The sequence below is a fragment of the Rhamphochromis sp. 'chilingali' genome (assembly GCF_963969265.1).
Source record: "Rhamphochromis sp. 'chilingali' genome assembly, chromosome: 19".
NCBI classification, from domain to species: Eukaryota; Metazoa; Chordata; class Actinopteri; order Cichliformes; family Cichlidae; genus Rhamphochromis; species Rhamphochromis sp. 'chilingali'.
The window spans coordinates 33,993,725-34,011,678 of NC_137946.1; the positions used below are offsets into that span (position 1 = coordinate 33,993,725).

At 46.9% G+C, this 17,954-nt stretch overlaps 2 protein-coding genes across 2 annotated transcripts; both read left to right on the forward strand.

The window, feature by feature from the left end:
- Positions 1-1,475: 1,475 nt before the first annotated feature.
- On the forward strand, positions 1,476-9,750 carry dub (duboraya). The gene is made up of 8 exons (XM_080867978.1): positions 1,476-1,614; positions 1,699-1,769; positions 5,462-5,551; positions 5,798-5,866; positions 7,920-7,988; positions 8,140-8,379; positions 8,483-8,911; positions 9,006-9,750. The coding sequence occupies exons 2-8, from the start codon at positions 1,764-1,766 to the stop codon at positions 9,027-9,029; spliced, it is 927 nt and encodes a 308-aa protein (XP_080724104.1). The 5' UTR covers positions 1,476-1,614; positions 1,699-1,763; the 3' UTR covers positions 9,030-9,750.
- A 2,304-nt stretch (positions 9,751-12,054) lies between these two features.
- guca1d (guanylate cyclase activator 1d) lies at positions 12,055-17,148 on the forward strand (the record flags this gene model as incomplete). Its single annotated transcript, XM_080868017.1, has 4 exons — positions 12,055-12,460; positions 14,467-14,616; positions 16,676-16,763; positions 17,015-17,148. The coding sequence occupies exons 1-4, from the start codon at positions 12,266-12,268 to the stop codon at positions 17,146-17,148; spliced, it is 567 nt and encodes a 188-aa protein (XP_080724143.1). The 5' UTR covers positions 12,055-12,265.
- Positions 17,149-17,954: the final 806 nt, after the last annotated feature.

Here is a 17,954-nt window from a genome sequence, read left to right on the forward strand (position 1 = left end):
ATGCTAAAAATATGAATAAATATCAGTCAGAGATGGAACATTATTATTGGTGTTTCTTTTCTTAAAGGCTGAAATTATTGATGAAATTCAATATTGTAAACAGTGAATAAAAAAAAAACCTAAACAAAACCTTAGCTCGAGAGCAGAAATGTGAGCCGTAAACAAAACGTTTGGTGACCTCACTCTGATTTCTTGAGTCCAGCACCTGCACTTTGACCCCACAGTTCGACTTTTAGCTGCCTGAGGTGAGCACATTTGGTCGAGCAGCTCCACAGACTGAACGAAGGCACCACACAGACTCAGGTACCTGCTAATCAACCTGCTCAGCAACATCCAATCAGCATCCTGTACAGAGGCGAGAGCTGCCTGCCATGTTCAACCTTTAAAGAAATAATCATGTTTACAGCCGGATACAGAAACTGGTTTGGTGTCCGTAGATAATTTCCTCCTTCATAACAACTGTTTAGATTCTGTTACAAATTCAGTCAATTTTTAAGCCTGTTTAATAGAACAAACATTTTATACTCCCAGATTAGTGTGTAATTATATTGTCCATCAAACTGATGCAGTCTGAGCTAAGCATCCCAAAATGTTAGTGCAGCTTTGACTAACAGAAACCAATTGCAGCTAACAGCAGCTAACAGCAGCTAAAAGATGGTAAGATTAGCTAACAGCAGTACTTTCCAACGGTTCAACATACATTAACTCCAGCCATCACGCAGCATTGACAGCTGAGGTAAACAGCCTTCAACAGATAGAGAAGAACCCCGAATGTTTCTCCGGGTCCTCACGGGCCAGTTTATAATCCATATAATGGTGAAAACACACTGTAAAGGTAAAGTTTGCATTATTAGGGGCGTGGCCTTTTTGTATTAAAGGTGCATGGCGATGCAGGCAGCTGTAGCTGCTAACTGTCTGTTTTTTTGGTGCCTTTTTCTATCTGCCAATCATAAGGCAGAACCACTTGAACCCAATGTTTCCACTTCCTGCTCCTCTGTGACTCTGATAGGACCGTAATCTCCAAAGGGAGCATCAGACCTGAAGCCAGAGAGCGAGACCATAAAGTGATCCGGAGAGAGTTCACTGAGCAGAACGCTCATTTTCCCATCAACCAGAGCAGTCGCCCCCTGCTGGCGATCAGGAGGAATGCATTTTTAAAAGCTTCATCTCTGTAGTCAGATTTTATTTTTAAAAAATCCACAAAAAGAAAGTGTTGAAGAAAGTGTTAATGATGACAAAACTGCAAACAGTAATTAATGCTTAAAGACGGTTTAGCCATCAAGCTGCAGCTGTGTAATGTTCACAGAGGAAATAATTGGAACACAGTGGGTGCAGGAAGCAGTCGGAGCTGATGTGATCAGATAACCGTGTTTCGTAGCGACTCTGTTGTGAAAGATTTAAGTTCTTCATTTGTAAACAAAATGACTCTAACTGAGAACAGTGTTTGCGAGCAAAAGTCTTCCTTCCACTTCTGAGCGCTCAGCGGTTTCACGGGTTTAAATGTGACGATCGTGCAGACCGAGCTCAGAGACGTCAGGTTAATGAGCATGAGCTGAATTAAACCAGGTTTAATTGATGGGCATGAAGCTGCAGGACGATCAGAAACAGAGCGAGGTGATGACCATGTGACAGAACATGAGCTCTCTCTCTCTCGCTCTCTCGCTCTGAAATGACTCTGCTTCTATATTTAACCTGCAGGCTGGCTCTCTCTCTCTTTCACACATACTCGACACAAGCGAGGCGGCTGAGAGACGACGAGCAGGATGGAGGTAAAACTTCTCAAACTTTGCTTTCAGCTGCTGCTGGGTTTACACGTGTGTGTGTGTGTGTGTGTGTGTGTGTGTGTGTGTGTGTGTGTGTGTTCTGCTGCATCACAGTGGAGTTCAGATCAAAGTCGAGCACACTGCAGAGTGAACATTTTAAAAGGAACTGCTGCAATTTCGCCATGACTCTGAGCAGGCGGCCAGTGTGGCGTCCACATATTTCTGCTCATTCTGGCTTTACTGACGCAGTGACAACCCTGCAGGTTCGGTGAGGTGGCGTGCACTGAGCGTGTGCAAACTGCAGCTCGTACGATTCCACGAAGGCCCAGAACTTATCTCTGCTTTAAAAATAGTTATCAGTTAACAACGAACCGTAGTCTGCTCTGTCCTCACAGGATGTGGAGAGTCACGTAGGCCTTCCTGACATCAGGGCTGGATTACTGACTCTGTGCTCAGAGCACCTTCACCTGCACATGGTCCCAGTGCAGCTGCATGTTGTGTATGAAAGCATTTTAGCCGCCATCATGTTGTTGTTGTTCTGGGCAGGGAGTGGCCATATTCAGATGAGAGGGTGGCGAGGAGCTCAGGCTTGTTGTACGCTCTGTTAGTACAGTGACCTCCCAGCAGCCATGTTATTGGTCCCATGACATCATTAAAAACGCCCAACAGCCCAAATAGAGGTCTGATTCAGAGTCCAGTTAGCTGAGGTGAAGCTAGCAGACAGCTAGCAGCTACAGCCGCCTGTGTCTCCATCCACCTGTCAGTCAAAGAGGCCACGCCCCTGACAAAGCAAGCTTTAAGTCTTACTGAAATTTAAATATGATATTATGAAAGGGAGAAATAGAAAGGCTTTAAATGCTGTCGAGCTGAGGATTACTGGAGTCCCGCTGGATGTTTGGGGAACTGCAGTTTTTGGTACTTCTACGTCTGAGAGCTCTCGAGGTGGAGCTGGATGTTGGCTGGTGGTGCAAAGCATTTGTTTGTAACCACTGACACTAAAGGTGACGGTGCACGCTGCAGTTCACATCCTATGTGCTGCCTCCACCCCGGCTGGATTACAGAGTCATTCCCTGAGCAAGAACTAATCCTCCAAACTGTACACGTGGTTCTTCTATTGTGATCAAAAGAATCAATAACATAAGTGATCAGGCGAGAATACAACGGTCAAATCACGTTTTGTTTGTATGGAAACATGTAAAACACTCGTTGAGCCACAAAGTCAGTGACATACGCTGCAGCTCCTCTAACGCCCGCTTCAAAAAGTGACTTAATCCTCCGATAACTTAGGACTCCACCTTCTTTTCCAAATATGGTCACTTCCTGCTGCGAAAGAATAAAACATGGGAGCCACCAAGAAACTACCGTTGAGGACACCTGTGGTGACGTCACAGTGAGTGGACGATGAAAAGAGTCCTCAGAGTTTTGGCAGAAGATGTAAAACCTTCATCTTCAAGGACGTCTGGGACTCTGCATGAAGTCAGAAGACCATCGAAGCCCTGAAGGTTCAATAACTGCCAATGGGCCCCATAGCTGTACACACACACACACACTCAGACACACACACACACACACACTCAGACACACACACACACACAGACACACACACTCACACACTCAGACACACACACACACACACACTCAGACACACACACACTCACACACACACACAGACACACACACACACACACAGACACACACACACTCAGACACACACACACACACACACTCAGACACACACACACACACAGACACACACACACACACACACACACACACACACAGACACACACACACACACAGACACACACACAGACACACACACACACACAGACACACACACACACACACACACACACAGACACACTCAGACACAGACACACAGACACACACACACACTCAGACACACACACACACACACACTCAGACACACACACACACACACACACAACAGCAAAGAGGAAGTGGTTTAACGGCTGTTTTGCTTTTTTCATCACTTTCTAACTTCAGTTTATGGGTCAAACACACACCATGGAAACAATGCACACGACTCTGAGAGGGCATGTGTGTGTGTGTGTGTGTGTGTGTGTGTGTGTGTGTGTGTGTGTGTCTGTGTGTGTGTCTGTGTGTGTGTGTGTGTGTCTGTGTGTGTGTGTGTGTGTCTGTGTGTGTGTCTGTGTGTGTGTGTGTGTGTCTGTGTGTCTGAGTGTGTGTGTCTGAGTGTGTGTGTGTGTGTGTGTGTGTCTGTGTGTGTGTGTGTCCTTGAGGCGATGTGATTTCATTATCTGTTGAATGTCAGCAATGTGAGGCCTTCAGCCCGGATCAACCACACGTCAACAGCTGTGTTGGTGTGTCCCTGAATACCTGCCTTTGTGGGGACCCATGTGTGTTTCAGCTCTGTGAGGACGGGCAGTCCCATCTCCCTGTTTGAGGGCTGTGTTTTTGTTGGTTGCTGTCAGTCAAATGGAACACCGCCAGGATCGACGCGTCGTCCGTGAAGAGTGGGTGTTTTCTTGTTGTTCACATGTCGGCGTGTATTTATTTTTAAAGCTTTTAACATTCCTCTGAGCTGAAGAACCGTGGGCGCGTTCTCTAATGCAGGAACACGAAACCATCAACTGAATCTCTGCAACTCAAAGTCTCAAAGTAACATTATCCAGCAAAACACGAGGGTTTGACGACAGCGTGACTTTAAAACTGAAAACATAGCTCATAAATAAAGTTTAGGGCCATGTGACCAAGAAACCACGCCCACTTTAAGGCTTGCAGCATTCATTCATGCACGGCTCTCTGAGCTCTGCAGCAGCTCCGTTCTTTTTCAGTCGTTCTGTTGAAGTTTGGATCTGGTCCCAGCTTCAGCTGTGGGACAGATTGGACTCATACGGAGGAGTTCACTCAGACCATCGGCTGACAGCTCGTCTGAGGTGTTTGGTTTGGGCTTCATGGACGTGGCTGTAGCTCAGGTGGTAGAGCGTGTCAACTGGTACTCAGGAGGTTGGTGGTTTGATCCCAGTCTGCATGCTGGCAACATACTAACCCCAAGCTGCTCCACGTGCATCCATGTGATAGACAGAGCTCACGTAGAGAAATAAAGGTGTGTTCAGACAGAGTAGAAACGTGCTACATATGAACAAACATCTCCACTTCGGTCTCATCTGTTGTAGAAGAAACAGCTCTGAGTGAACGAGCTGACACGCCTCCATCCTAACACGGTTACGCTGCTGACACGCTGCCACACGGACTCCACTGCTCCCACAAATCATGTTTGCACTACTTTACGTATGCCTCTGTGGGGGCGGGGTCTAAAGCCGACTCCAGTTCCTCACTTTTTATTCTCAGGAATAAATGAACCAAAATGATCAGGATACCAAGTTACACCTTCCTCAGATTACAGACTCGTGATTGGACGGCTCATCAATGAGCAGTGACGCGTTGACTTTACCTCAACACCTGTCAGTTCACCATTTGAAAGCTGCAGGTAGGACAGATGTTCTTACCGTCCGTCCTGCTGCAGCGCGCACAGGAAAGATCCGGGCGTGATGACCTCAGAGTGGACGAAGCGTCACACAGAGACAAACTCCAATCCTAAAAATCTTTAACACGATGAAATCTGCTGCAGACACATCGCTCGTGTCTATCGTTACTGATATCATCACCGCCTTCACCTGCTTGCTCACCTGGTCTCTCCTCTCCGTCCTCAGGAGCAGGCTACGTCGCAGCGCTCCGTGGCTGAACTCGCCAGGAGGTTCAAAGGTGCGGCTCCGCCACAAAGCCCCGCCGGGAATGAACAGGTGAGTGTGACAACAGCCAGCACGTACGCTACACACACCAGGACGTAGACACGTCCAGTGCAGACCTGCTATCATCTGCTAACAGTCAGATTTATGGACTCGGGAAGAATCAGTAACTCATATCAGACTCACACATGGTGATAGGATCTGACTGATTCAGGGAATCAAACTGGCAACCTTTTAGGACAGGTGTCCATACTGGGAGTAATGGTCTTTTTTTTAACTGCTGTTTTTGTCGTTTACCAGGAGAAGCCGGTCAGACGGCGACCGCCACGCACTCTACAGCTGTCCAAACCCCAGGGAGGCGAGCAGGAGGTGAGACAGAGATGAGATTAGGGAACATGACAAAACTATGAAGACGCCTGAAACATGTTCAAAGCCAGCCGATGGTCTGGTGGGGCACTGATGTGTGAAGGTTCAGTTAAAACAAAGACTACACAAACACAAAAACAACACAAATGGCAGGAAACAGTTAAAAATGATGAAATTACTGATTTATGACTCAGAAAAAATGACAAAACTATTTAGTTCAATACAACAGATTTTTTATTTTATTTAGTCTTAAATCACAATAAAACAGAGAAACTCCACCATTCAGGCCGCCGCCTCAGAGCAGCACATGGCGACAGTGAGAAGGAAAAACTGTCCTGTAACAGGAAGAAACCTGCGGCAGAACCAGGCTCAGGAAGTGTGAAGCGCTTCTGCAAAGGAAGCAGAAAAAGACAAAAACGCCTCAAACATCTTCACTGATAACCACCGTCAATGGCAACTTTCGTGCCGTGCTCCGTCCTCTCCGTGGTTTGGTCAGCATAGACCTGAATCACAGCCGATCAGGTCATTAAGTCTGACGTCACTAGCCGTGTCTGGGTCTAAACTCCGCTGCAGGTCCATATATCAAACGATCACTATGGCATTACTGAGAGTTGAAAAACTGTCTAAAGTCTTTCATCTTTAATAAAATGATCAGCGTTCTGCTCTACCAGGTGTAACAATTGAGTTTAACATCCAGGCATCCATGAAAACGGAATTTATGACATTTAACGGAGTTAGAAGTTAGCAGGGAGTTAGCTCGCTAGCTTCTATCTAAATACAATATAGCATGTCCTGACTGCGGGGTTTTGGAAACAAATTAAAACGTACAGCTCTGCTATCACTTCCAGCATAAATGAAGACAGAAAACTAAACAGCAGTGACGTTTGTAGGGTTACTGAAGTTGGGCTAGCTGGTATATAATGATGTGCTACGTGACCGCTAGCGACACAGCTATGTTAGCATAATATAAACAAGCTAACTTTTTTCCACTCGATAAAAGTTACCGTGAGTGTTCTCGGTGGTCAGGAACAAATGTAATCACATGGCAGGATGCTGTAAAAGGACCAAACTTCAGCCAGGAGAACAACTGAGATAATCCATCCACAATACGAGGTTAGTCATTCATATACTGCTGCATGGGCTGGGCTGTAGTTACATCCTAAGGTTTTAAAAACTGAGCTTAAATAAATGATTAGCGGTAATAAAAGCCGAGGGAGGTCAACAGGGATCACTGACTGTTTTAGGAGCTTTTGGAGATCAAATAGAAGAAAATACAAAACATTAAACATGTTAACAACACAAAAGCCATATTAAACACAGACTACGCCGGACTGGGTGTCCAGACCACCTCATCCGGCTCATTTTCATTCCAAGGAGTCGCAGCTTCTCCGAGGCTGAGCCCTGCGACCTGTGGGGGAAACACCGCTGTGTTCCCTGTCACTGACTCATGACCACAGATAGGTAGGTGGAGCATCCTCTCTTCACCGCAGCTGCCCAGTTCGTCACTCTCGATACAAACAGGAAGTAGACACAGATCCTGATGCTGGTTCTGCAGGACATTTCTTCTTGTTAAATGGCACTTTTTCCTTCCCACTGTTGCCAAGTGCTTGCTCTGATCGTCAGAGTCTCTTTCCTACAACAATCAGCACCTCGAGGTGTCTGTTGTTGTAAACTGGGCCTTTATATCTGCAATTTAGTTGCACTGTTTGTAATATTTAAGTTTGAGCCAATAATCGTCGTTGCTCGAGTCCACGCACCCTTCAGAGGTAACTCAAGAGCATGATGGGATATATTGTCAAAGAAAATCCACGAACTGTGACTGAACACTTTAGTTTTATACAGTTTCACGTTCTTCTGGTGTGGTGACGGAAAAAAGGCACAAAAATTAAACATGACAATCGAGAGCTGAGGTCACGTTCCCGAGGAGCTCCTCGTCTGGTCTCCACATTTACATGAAGATCTACGAAATAAACGCACCTGTGTGTGTGTGTGTGTGTGTGTGTGTGTGTGTGTGTGTGTGTGTGTGTGTGTGTGTGTGTGTGTGTGTGTGTGTCAGCCTCCTGCAGGTGCCCCGACGTCACCTGTCAAAGTCAAGAGGAACTCTGGTCTAATTGAGAAAATCCAGGTGAGTCCAGCAGGTTTCTGCTGCCCCCTGCTGGTGTAAACATGCACCGACATCACTCTGACATCACTCTGACATCACTCTGACATCGTTCTGACATCGCTCTGACATCGCTCTGACATCACTCTGACATCGCTCTGACATCACTTTGCAGGCTGAACTCGTGCTCTCGCCCACGGGTCCTCCTATGAAGAGCCCTGGCATCAGGATGCTGCCTCTCAACTTCCCCCTGCCCTCCCCTGGCTCCGCCCCACCTGCTACCTCAGTAACCACCTCGTCCTCAGCAACCCCCACCAGCCCAGTCACCTCTCCTGTAACTGAAACGGAAGGCCCCGCCTCTTTTGAGGAACCTGCCACTGTGGCGGAGGGATCGGTCCTGCAGAGCATCAACAAGGTGAGACCCCTCCAAGGCGTTCATGTGATGCATTCAGTGACCTGTAAATACCTGCGCCGGCCAGCCTAAACACTCAGTTGATCACCCTTTGGTTCTCCTCCAGGGCAGAGCTCGCCACTCCATCCGCCGCCGTCCGCCATCACGCCGCCACAGGACATCCAGCAGTGGAGAGGTGGAGGCCAAAGATGCATCAGACACACAGGTGAGCTCCACAACTGACCCCGCTGACAAAACTGCAGCAGGCAGCAAGCAGGACGGCGAGCAGGGCAGTGAGGGTGACGTGTTCAAGAAGGAGGATCAAACAGACGCCCCAACAGCTGCTGAGAAAAACCAAACTCACGAAGAGGAAGAGCCAAAGAGCGGCGACGGTGATGTGCAGGAGGGAGAGAAAGGGTCTGCAGAAGAAGAGGAGGAGGAGGCACCATCATCATCAGAGAAGAAGGAGGAGGAGCCGAGGTCGCCAGAGACGCAGAAACAGGACCCGACCGAAGACGCTACACTGACAGACGGCAAAGAAGAAGAACAGAGCGAGGTGAAGTACCTGTTCTCCTTCCAGAGTGACATCAGTGCAGTACTCTGTGTACTTTGTGTACATGTACTGAAAAACTGCAACGTTTCCCCCGCAGGAAGCAACAAGCTCAGCCCGATGAGGACCACGCGTCGACGAGCCCCTGGAGTGCTGGGAGAGAAACCCCGTATCAGCTACACCTGACTGAAGAGGCCTGCAGACGCTCAGGAGGCGAATATTTAGAAACTCTGAGGCGCCGCCCGCCATCTGCGAATGAGCGAAGACGCTCGGCCAATCGTGCGAAGGTCCAGCCGAGCTTGTTCGTTTCCACTCAACGCCTTTCCACACCACAACACTGCATTCTTCCTGTTTAGCCATATATACTGTGACCTGTCTGTTCTTACTGTGTGCTGCCTACCATGATGATGATGATGATGATGATAAATGGTTTGTGTCTGTGTTTAAAGCCACAGCTGTGAGGGAACCCTCGAAGCCTCGTTAGGTTTGACTGATTTCTGGGAACCTCCGAGGTTTTGATTGGATGGCGACACGCAGCCTGAGGAGGCGGTGACGTCACAAAGTGCTTCTGATGATGAAATTAAAATACTTTTGCTACCATAATGATGACCTGCTCTGTTTTATTTTATCTGGCAGTGCTCAAAGAAATAAAGAGTTGCTAATGACTTCTGATTTTTCCGTGTCACAGCTGCAGCGCGATGACGAAGCTACCTGTCAGTCAAACAGGACACGCCCCTGATAATGCAAACTTATCAGGGGCGTTAAACACATGAAGGTGGATGTCAGCTGTACAAGTCTGGCCCACTGAGCTCTGGTGAAGCACAGAGTAGAAATTTGAGACTTTTAACTGTATTTTAAAAAGTTTTATCTTTACAAATAAAGACTCATCGTAGTCTCCAAATTAACAATATGGTAAATGGCCTGTATTTATATAGCGCTTTACTCGTCCCTAAGGACCCCAAAGCACTTTACATATCCAGTCATCCACCCATTCACGCACTGGTGATGGCAGCTACATCGTAGCCACACCCACCCTGGGGCGCACTGACAGAGGCGAGGCTGCCGGACACTGGCGCCACCAGGCCCTCTGACCACCACCAGTAGGCAACGGGTGAAGTGTCTTGCCCAAGGACACAACGACCGAGACTGTCCAAGCCGGGGCTCGAACCGGCAACCTTCCGAATACAAGGCAAACTCTCAACTCTTGAGCCACGACCGCCCGATAACCAATAGGTTAATCTATTACAATGGTACACAACGTGTGAGGAGGAAACAGTGGGAAGGAAAAACTCCCTTTTAACAGGAAGAAACCTCCGGCAGAACCAGGCTCAGGGAGGGGCGGGGCCATCTGCTGCGACCAATTGGGGTGAGAGAAGGAAGACAGGATAAAGACATGCTGTGGAAGAGAGACAGAGGTTAATAACAGATATGATTCAATGCAGAGAGGTCTGTTAACACATAGTGAGTGAGAAAGGTGACTGGAAAGGAAAAACTCAATGCATCATGGGAATCCCCGGCAGCCTACGTCTATTGCAGCATAACTAAGGGAGGATTCAGGGTCACCTGGTCCAGCCCTAACTATATGCTTTAGCAAAAAGGAAAGTTTGAAGCCTAATCTTGAAAGTAGAGATAGTGTCTGTCTCCTGAATCCAAACTGGAAGCTGGTTCCACAGAAGAGGGGCCTGAAAACTGAAGGCTCTGCCTCCCATTCTACTTTTAAATACTCTAGGAACAACAAGTAGGCCTGCAGAGCGAGAGCGAAGCGCTCTAATAGGGTGATATGGTACTACAAGGTCATTAAGATAAGATGGGGCCTGATTATTTAAGACCTTGTATGTGAGGAGCAGGATTTTGAATTCTGGATTTAACAGGAAGCCAAAACAGGAGAAATCTGCTCTCTCTTTCTAGTCCCTGTCAGGACTCTTGCTGCAGCATTTTGGATTAGCTGAAGGCTTTTCAGGGAGTTTTTAGGACTTCCTGATAATAATGACAAACTAATGGAACTTCGTACGCTCATTCAGCAGCAGGTAAAAACTTCCAAGGTCAAAACACAAGAAAAAAAAAATCCTCTCAAAATTTAGAGACATCATGAAATCACATCAGGTACGATGAGATGATGAACATGGCGTCCTGACCAACCTCAGTAAGACTCGGGCCAGATTTAATCTTCACATCTGAGCCTTCAGTGATGTGAAACAGTGTGACAACGTGAAGCAGGCCAAAGATCTCAGACACTTCCTGCTGTAAAGAAGCACCAGAGTCAGTGACATCATCAGTCTGACTCCAGTGATCCACAGTGGGAGAAAACCCACAGTGGGTGAACCTTCCCAGGAGTGACCGGCTGACCAAAATTACTCTTCAGAGAAGAACCCAGAAGAAGACCTGCAGGCTTCACATGTCTGAGCTAAGGTCAGAGGTCACGATTCAACAATAATAAAGAGACTAAACAAAAATGACATCCATGAGTTTAAGGAGAAACTCACTGATCAGGTCAAAGTGACCAGAAACGACATTTTGTGTTTATTTTTCTTGTTTGATGAAAGTGTGACCAACAGGACGTCTCAGCTCTGATTTAACCTGCCGGCAGGTCGAGCCGCTGCCTGGATGATCTGATTAGAGCGCCGTGCGTCTCTGCTTGAGGCCGCTGATGCTCGGGCCGTGGTTTCAGGCGTTGGGTGGAATAATTAAGGAAACGGCCATGGGTAACTTACTTAAAGCAAACTTTCCAGAACAGAAACTGACACGCAGCAGAGCTTTGAAAGAAACTAAACCAAAGTAACTGCTTTGAAGTCATCAGTTCTCGTGCCTCCTTCACTTCCTGCTCGTGTGAAAGAAGGAGAAAAATAGTCACAGACGTTTCTGGATCCCTGCACCGTGGGAGCAGCTGGTCTTGGTCTTCAGTGGTCTGCTTGTTCTCTGGCGTGGGCGTCTTTCTCCTTGGTTCTCGTGTGTTTCTGAACTTTTCCCCTCAGCTGAGCAGCGAGGAACGTCCTGCGTGGGCGTCACGTTGGGAAACCTCTCTGTGTGAACGCAGCCTGCCAGGTGAGCCGGTTACATAATTCTGCTTCCAGGGCCATCCCGCCCTCCTGTCCTGGATCGGCCTCCACAGCACAGCCCTGTGGTGATCTCATTAGGGAGTTATTTTCAGTGCTTCTTTGGTTCTTCCTGCAGGACCTAAGAGGGTTACAGAGTCCTGAGGTTCGCTCGGTGCCTGCAGAGTCACGGCAGCCTGGATGTGGGCCACCTCGAGCCTCCGCCTGCAGCCTGATCGTCTTCTGTGGGGTTTCCTGTCCTGAGGAGGATCGCAGGACTGCAGACCGCCTTTAACAAGCAGCGCACCGGGCCTTGGTCTCCTCCGCCATGGGGAACCACGGCTCGACCCTGGACGACATCCTGGCAGAGGACATGCACCACTGGTACAACAAGTTCATGAAGGAGTCTCCGTCAGGCCTCATCACGCTGTTCGAGCTGAAGGCCATACTCAACCTGAAGGGCATGAACGAGGACGCCAACCGCTACGTGGAGCAGGTCTTCTTCACCTTCGACATGGACGAGGTGCGTTCCACGTCAGTTTGCCCAGCCTGTTCTTCCATGTTTATAGGACGCGGCTTCTGCAGGAAAGTAAAAGTAATCTGACAGCAGTGACACGTCGACGGGTTTAGAGCTGATTTGCTTTCCTGCACCTTATTAGACCAAAACATCTAATAATGACATATAACCTGTTATATCAGGCTGGTAGTATGACAGCTGGTTATGAGGCTTTGATATCAATTTGAGACGAGTGTTACTAAAGTGGGGTTAAAGGTCACATGAAAGCTCAGCTTAAAGAAAGAAAGACTCTACATGGGACGTGCTTTGAAATGAAAACGTCTGATTTATGAGAGAAAACTCGACCTACTGCTTGTAGGGCTGAGCTGAGAGCTCTGCAGCTTGTGAATGAGCCCAATCAAAAATCAATAATGCTGACCGGGCTTTCCTTATTGATAAATCTGACTGTGGATACAGGATGTACCAAAACCAGTCATCAGATATCTAAAGGCTATGTTTTTAAAGTAGTGGACACAGAAGCTTGTGGTCGATGTTCACATACAAGGCTGAATATAAAGTTTTACACAGAAACCTGTTGACAGTGTGTCGCCTGGGCAGCTGTTGCTATGCGACCACATGAATCTTCAAATCAGAAATCCCTCGTTTTGAAATATTAACGTAGGTGATGGTGTAGTCGTGGTTACATGTAAGAGTCAGTCCGAATAAACTCCTAGAAACTCACAGCAGCCGTGCTATTGGTCACATGATGTCATCAAAGTGCCACCATCCACCTGTCAGTCACAGAGGCCACGCCTCTAATAACACCAACCTTAATTCTGAATGCAGTTTAAAAGTTCTCCACAGAGACCAGTTTGTGTATCAGGCTGCAAACATGTTTATTCTGCTGTCAGGTTTAACATGGCAGTCTATGGGACTGACTCTGCTGCCCCTGCTGGACACCAGATGAACTGCAGCTCCATGTTTCAGTCTGGAGGTTGATTCTTGTCAACATGAAACCAGACGTCAGCACATGTGAAATGTTGCTCATACTGTGAACACGAGTCTTTAAACTCAAAGCTTTCATGGAAACGTTAAAATCGCTCTGTGGTGCAGAGCGCTCGCTCGACTGGGAGAGGCAGGACTTCCTGCTCCATCAGCATGCAGAGCTGTGTGTGTGAGGATGCTGTGATCAGGTGAAGGGCAGCAGGAGATCTCCAGGTAAATGATCTCATGTACTAAAATTATTTTATTATTTTCTTAATATAGCACAAGGTTCAGTTCGCTTTGTCCTTTCTGACTCTGAGTACATTTCAGACTCGGTACTTTTTCACCCTTCAGCTTTTACCGCAGTATTTTTAAACCCGGGTATCTGTACTTCTGCCACCTCTGGATTAAAGGCTTCAGCCTGCAGCAACGACATGTGTAAAATATAAAGAGCAGGAGGCATTTTAACCATTTATTACAACAAGTAGTCCACATTTCAATAAAGCTGGAACTGGGTGGATGTTCAGGTGTAAGAGGTCCTCCCACAGAGGCCTGGAGGCATGAATGGTTGAGCTCTGTGTGGAGACTTTAGGAGGTGGTTTTATAATGTGGATGGTTGGTGGTTCGATCCTGGGCTCCTCCAACCTGCGTGGTGAAAAAAGCACTTTGAGTCCTCAAACTGAGCACCACGTGATGGACTGAAGCCGCAGTCTGACCAATCAGGAGCTGGGATTCAGTGTCAGATGATCGGTGAATGTGCAACCCAAGAATGCTGATGATTGTTAGTCTCATCTACGAGTTTTGCTGTTGTGGAAACTGGTCATAAAACCCCTGTAAGTATTACAGTAACATAAACCTACAGTTTTTAATGTGCAGAATTATTGCACAGCTGAACCACAGCATCAGACTCTCTGTCTGTCACGTTTGCTCTGCTTTGGTTTTGTGAAGCTGAACAAACGTCCATATTAAAACTGAGGTGTGAATCTTACAGGATGTCCCTGAACGCCCCCTCGCTGGTGCGGTTTTAACTCCCTGCTTCTTGTCTGCAGGATGGCTACATTAACTTTGTGGAGTACATCGCAGCCATCAGCCTGATGCTGAAGGGAGAAATCAACCAGAAACTGAAGTGGTACTTCAAACTGTTCGACCAGGACGGCAACGGAAAGATCGACAAGGAAGAGCTGGAGACCATCTTCACGGTAATGAACGGACCACCACGCTGACACAGGCTTAATCTTCTCCTGTCTTTGAGCTTTTTAATGCTGCCTGCTCAGCTTCTATCTTAAGACAGTTTAATCCCGCTGACACTGCGTCGACTGCTTCAAGCTTCAAATGATGTCATGGTGTCTTTTAAGGTCGGTGCAGCAATTACATTTTGTCTTAGTCCCACAGAAAGGTTTATGTATTTATAGAAAACTGGTTTCAAACTCACACACTAGACATCTGCAATATTTCCAGCTTTACAGGAAAGTTGGACTGAAATCAAGAGCGTCCCTCTCCACATGGATCCTGAATCAGCAGCACAGAGAACAGGGCTGGATTAGCTCTGAACTTAGACCGCTGCTAATCCTCTGAGCTCAATCAATCAGTCAAGGAAACTGCTGAAAGTGGAACAAGCCGTTCCCTTTGTGTTCTGACCAGTTGTGGACCAGAGAACATGGAGAACAAGATTACATTTACCAGGACATCTTTAAAGCATCGGAAACATCTGATTCAGCTTCTGGAGTTGGTAATCTCGGAGCCTCGGACACGGATACCGTGAGCTAAACCACAGTACTGGTCGCTCCCTGCAGAGTAACCAGACTGGTGGCCGAATGCTCACTCGTCAGATACGAAATATGAGTTAGCATTATAAAAGGGTTCCTTCCAACCTGAACATGAACAACTTAGCAAACAGCTGGTGAGACCACCACGCCCCCTCCAGGTCCTCTGTTTGCATCCTAACGTGGATTCTTTGATCTTTTACAGCTGAATCGCTCCTGACAGGAACACGTGTTTGTTTCAGGCTTTCACCGGCCATGGTGGTGAAGAAGAACCTCGTGACATCATTGGTTCTTCTTCTTTGGACTGAGCGATCCCTGCAGCAGCAGTTATGAATAGGGATGGGTATCGTTTAGGTTTTATCCGATACCGGTGCCAAACCAGTACTTTTGAAACGGTGCCGGTGCTTAAACGGTGCTCGAACCGGTGCTTAAAGAATGGAGAACACAAATGGGTCCAAAAACCTCTCATGTTCAGCTGTTTTTTTTGTAAAAAGATAACAATGTTAGCCTTTTCTGCAGCTATGGGGCATATATGGTATCACTCTTGGCTGGAAGCAGTGCTTAAACAATGGAAAAAACACAAACTTTGTCCAAAAACCTCTCATGTTTAACTGTTTTCCACTTTTTCTTTGGTCATTTTAGCCTTTTTGGCCAGGGTGAAGGGAGTATCTGCCATCAAACAAGAAGACAGCCGCATGTAGCTATGATGATGTTTGCTAGTTCACCTTACATGCATTAATTTAATAACGTGGTTAGCCTACTCAACGTAAATTACACACGAGCAACATGAAGCTACTCACGCAGAGAAGAACGGCTGCTGCTGCATCATCATCCTCATCATTTCTGCTACACTGGCAGGGCTAGGGGCCAGGACTCTACTCTTCGGGTTTTTGGGGGATGTTGCTAACTCCGGGTCTGATAACGGGCACCACACCCGCAGTAGATGTGCTCGGTGTGAGGTCTCGCAGCAAGCTATCAAATACGGCGCATTTCTCTGCTTTTAAAAAAACGCTATGCGTCGCCAGGTGTTTCATCGGATTTGAGGTGTTACCTCCTTTGACAGTATCACAGTATCAGCTTACAGCACTTGTTGCTGCTGAGTTTGCATCTTTTGCTGTGAAGTACAGCCAGACTTTGACCGCTTCACCTTGGGCATTTTTAATCTGTAGCTCTGCTCTAAAAGAACGTATGTACCTGGCCCCGCCTACTATCCTCAGAAACGTAAAATGATTGGCTAGAAGTGTATCACAGCTCAGGAGAAAAAAAGCACCGAAATGTGCGCTGCTTTTCGGTCTGGTTAGTACCGTTTATGTCACAACCGGTGCCATCATGGCACGGGATACCGGTACCCATTACTAGTTATAAAAAACCTGAAACTGACCGATACAAAACGTTAAGCTCAGTCAGAGATTATTTTACTGAATGCTGACTCATCTTCATGATTCAGAAACTTATTGAGAACCTTGTTATTTGTCCTTGGTGTCTCCATCTGCAGGCCATCCAAGACATCACACGGAACAAAGACATCGACCCCGAGGAAATCGTCTCGCTCATATTTGAGAAGATTGATGTGAAAGGAGAAGGTAATGAAGACAGCTGAGCCCAGCTCAGATAGTAAACTCTGTAACTCCTCTCTGCCAGATCTGGACCAAAGTCACATGACAGCCAACAATCAACCAAATAATTAGTAAACGACACAGTTGAAGATCCGACCTACACCCCAAACGACTTCCCACTATATAATTGATGGGCAGCTCTTCCACATTTTGGTCTGTGTTGTGTTTAAGAGGCATTTTGTTTATTAAATTATGGATTCTGACCTCTGACCCTGCAGGTGAGCTGACCCTGGAGGAGTTCATCGAGGGAGCCAAAGACCACGAAGATATCATGGACATGCTGAAGACCCTGATGGACCTGACGCCGGTCTTACTGATCATTATTGAGGGCCGGACGGGGAACAACCAATGAGAGAAACGTGGAAGCAGTGAGCTGTGATTGGCCGTTTGGACAGGTTTAACATTACAGAGAGGAAGCCTGGCTGATTTTCATGTGAAGAAGGTCACGATGGACTCTGTGAGCTGCATCTGCCAACCCCCTCCTGCTGTAGGTCCCCCTGGACCAGGAGTTTGTGGTGCCACCAAGTCTTTCTCTTGTATGTGCTATATGTATGGAACCAACACCACTGCAGTGGGAACAAGGTCTTCATATTCCTTTGCCATAGAGAACCTCATTTCATCCAACATTTTGCTAATTTCTGCTTCAACTATTTAGAAAATGTGTCGCACTGACGCTGGACTGAGAATCAGAAAGTTGAAATACCTGAGGTTGAGTTTTAACAGCAGCATTAATAAAAACAACTACCAATAATAATAATAATGATGATAATAACTAATAGTAATAATTCTTCTAATTACTACGAGCTTTCAGAAAAACTTTAAATCTTTTCAACATCTCAACATCAAAGATTTTCGCCCCAGATTTATTCATCTGACTTTGATCTATAAGAAAAGCATCAAGCTACACTTTCTGCAAACAAACAGTCCATCAATACTGAGACAGAAGCACAGTAAAAGGACCTGAACTGTGGCTATGCATCCATGTCTGAGAATACTGCTACAGCGACTTGTGTGCTAATAGTTTTGTAATACTGAGACAGTGATTTGGAGAAGGTGCTGTCTCTGTGAGCCGGGAGATTACCGTACAGCTGATCCTCTTAATGCTGCCAAAGGATCTGATTCTTCCTCTGGAGGAGGCTTCATCATCTTTCACCCCCA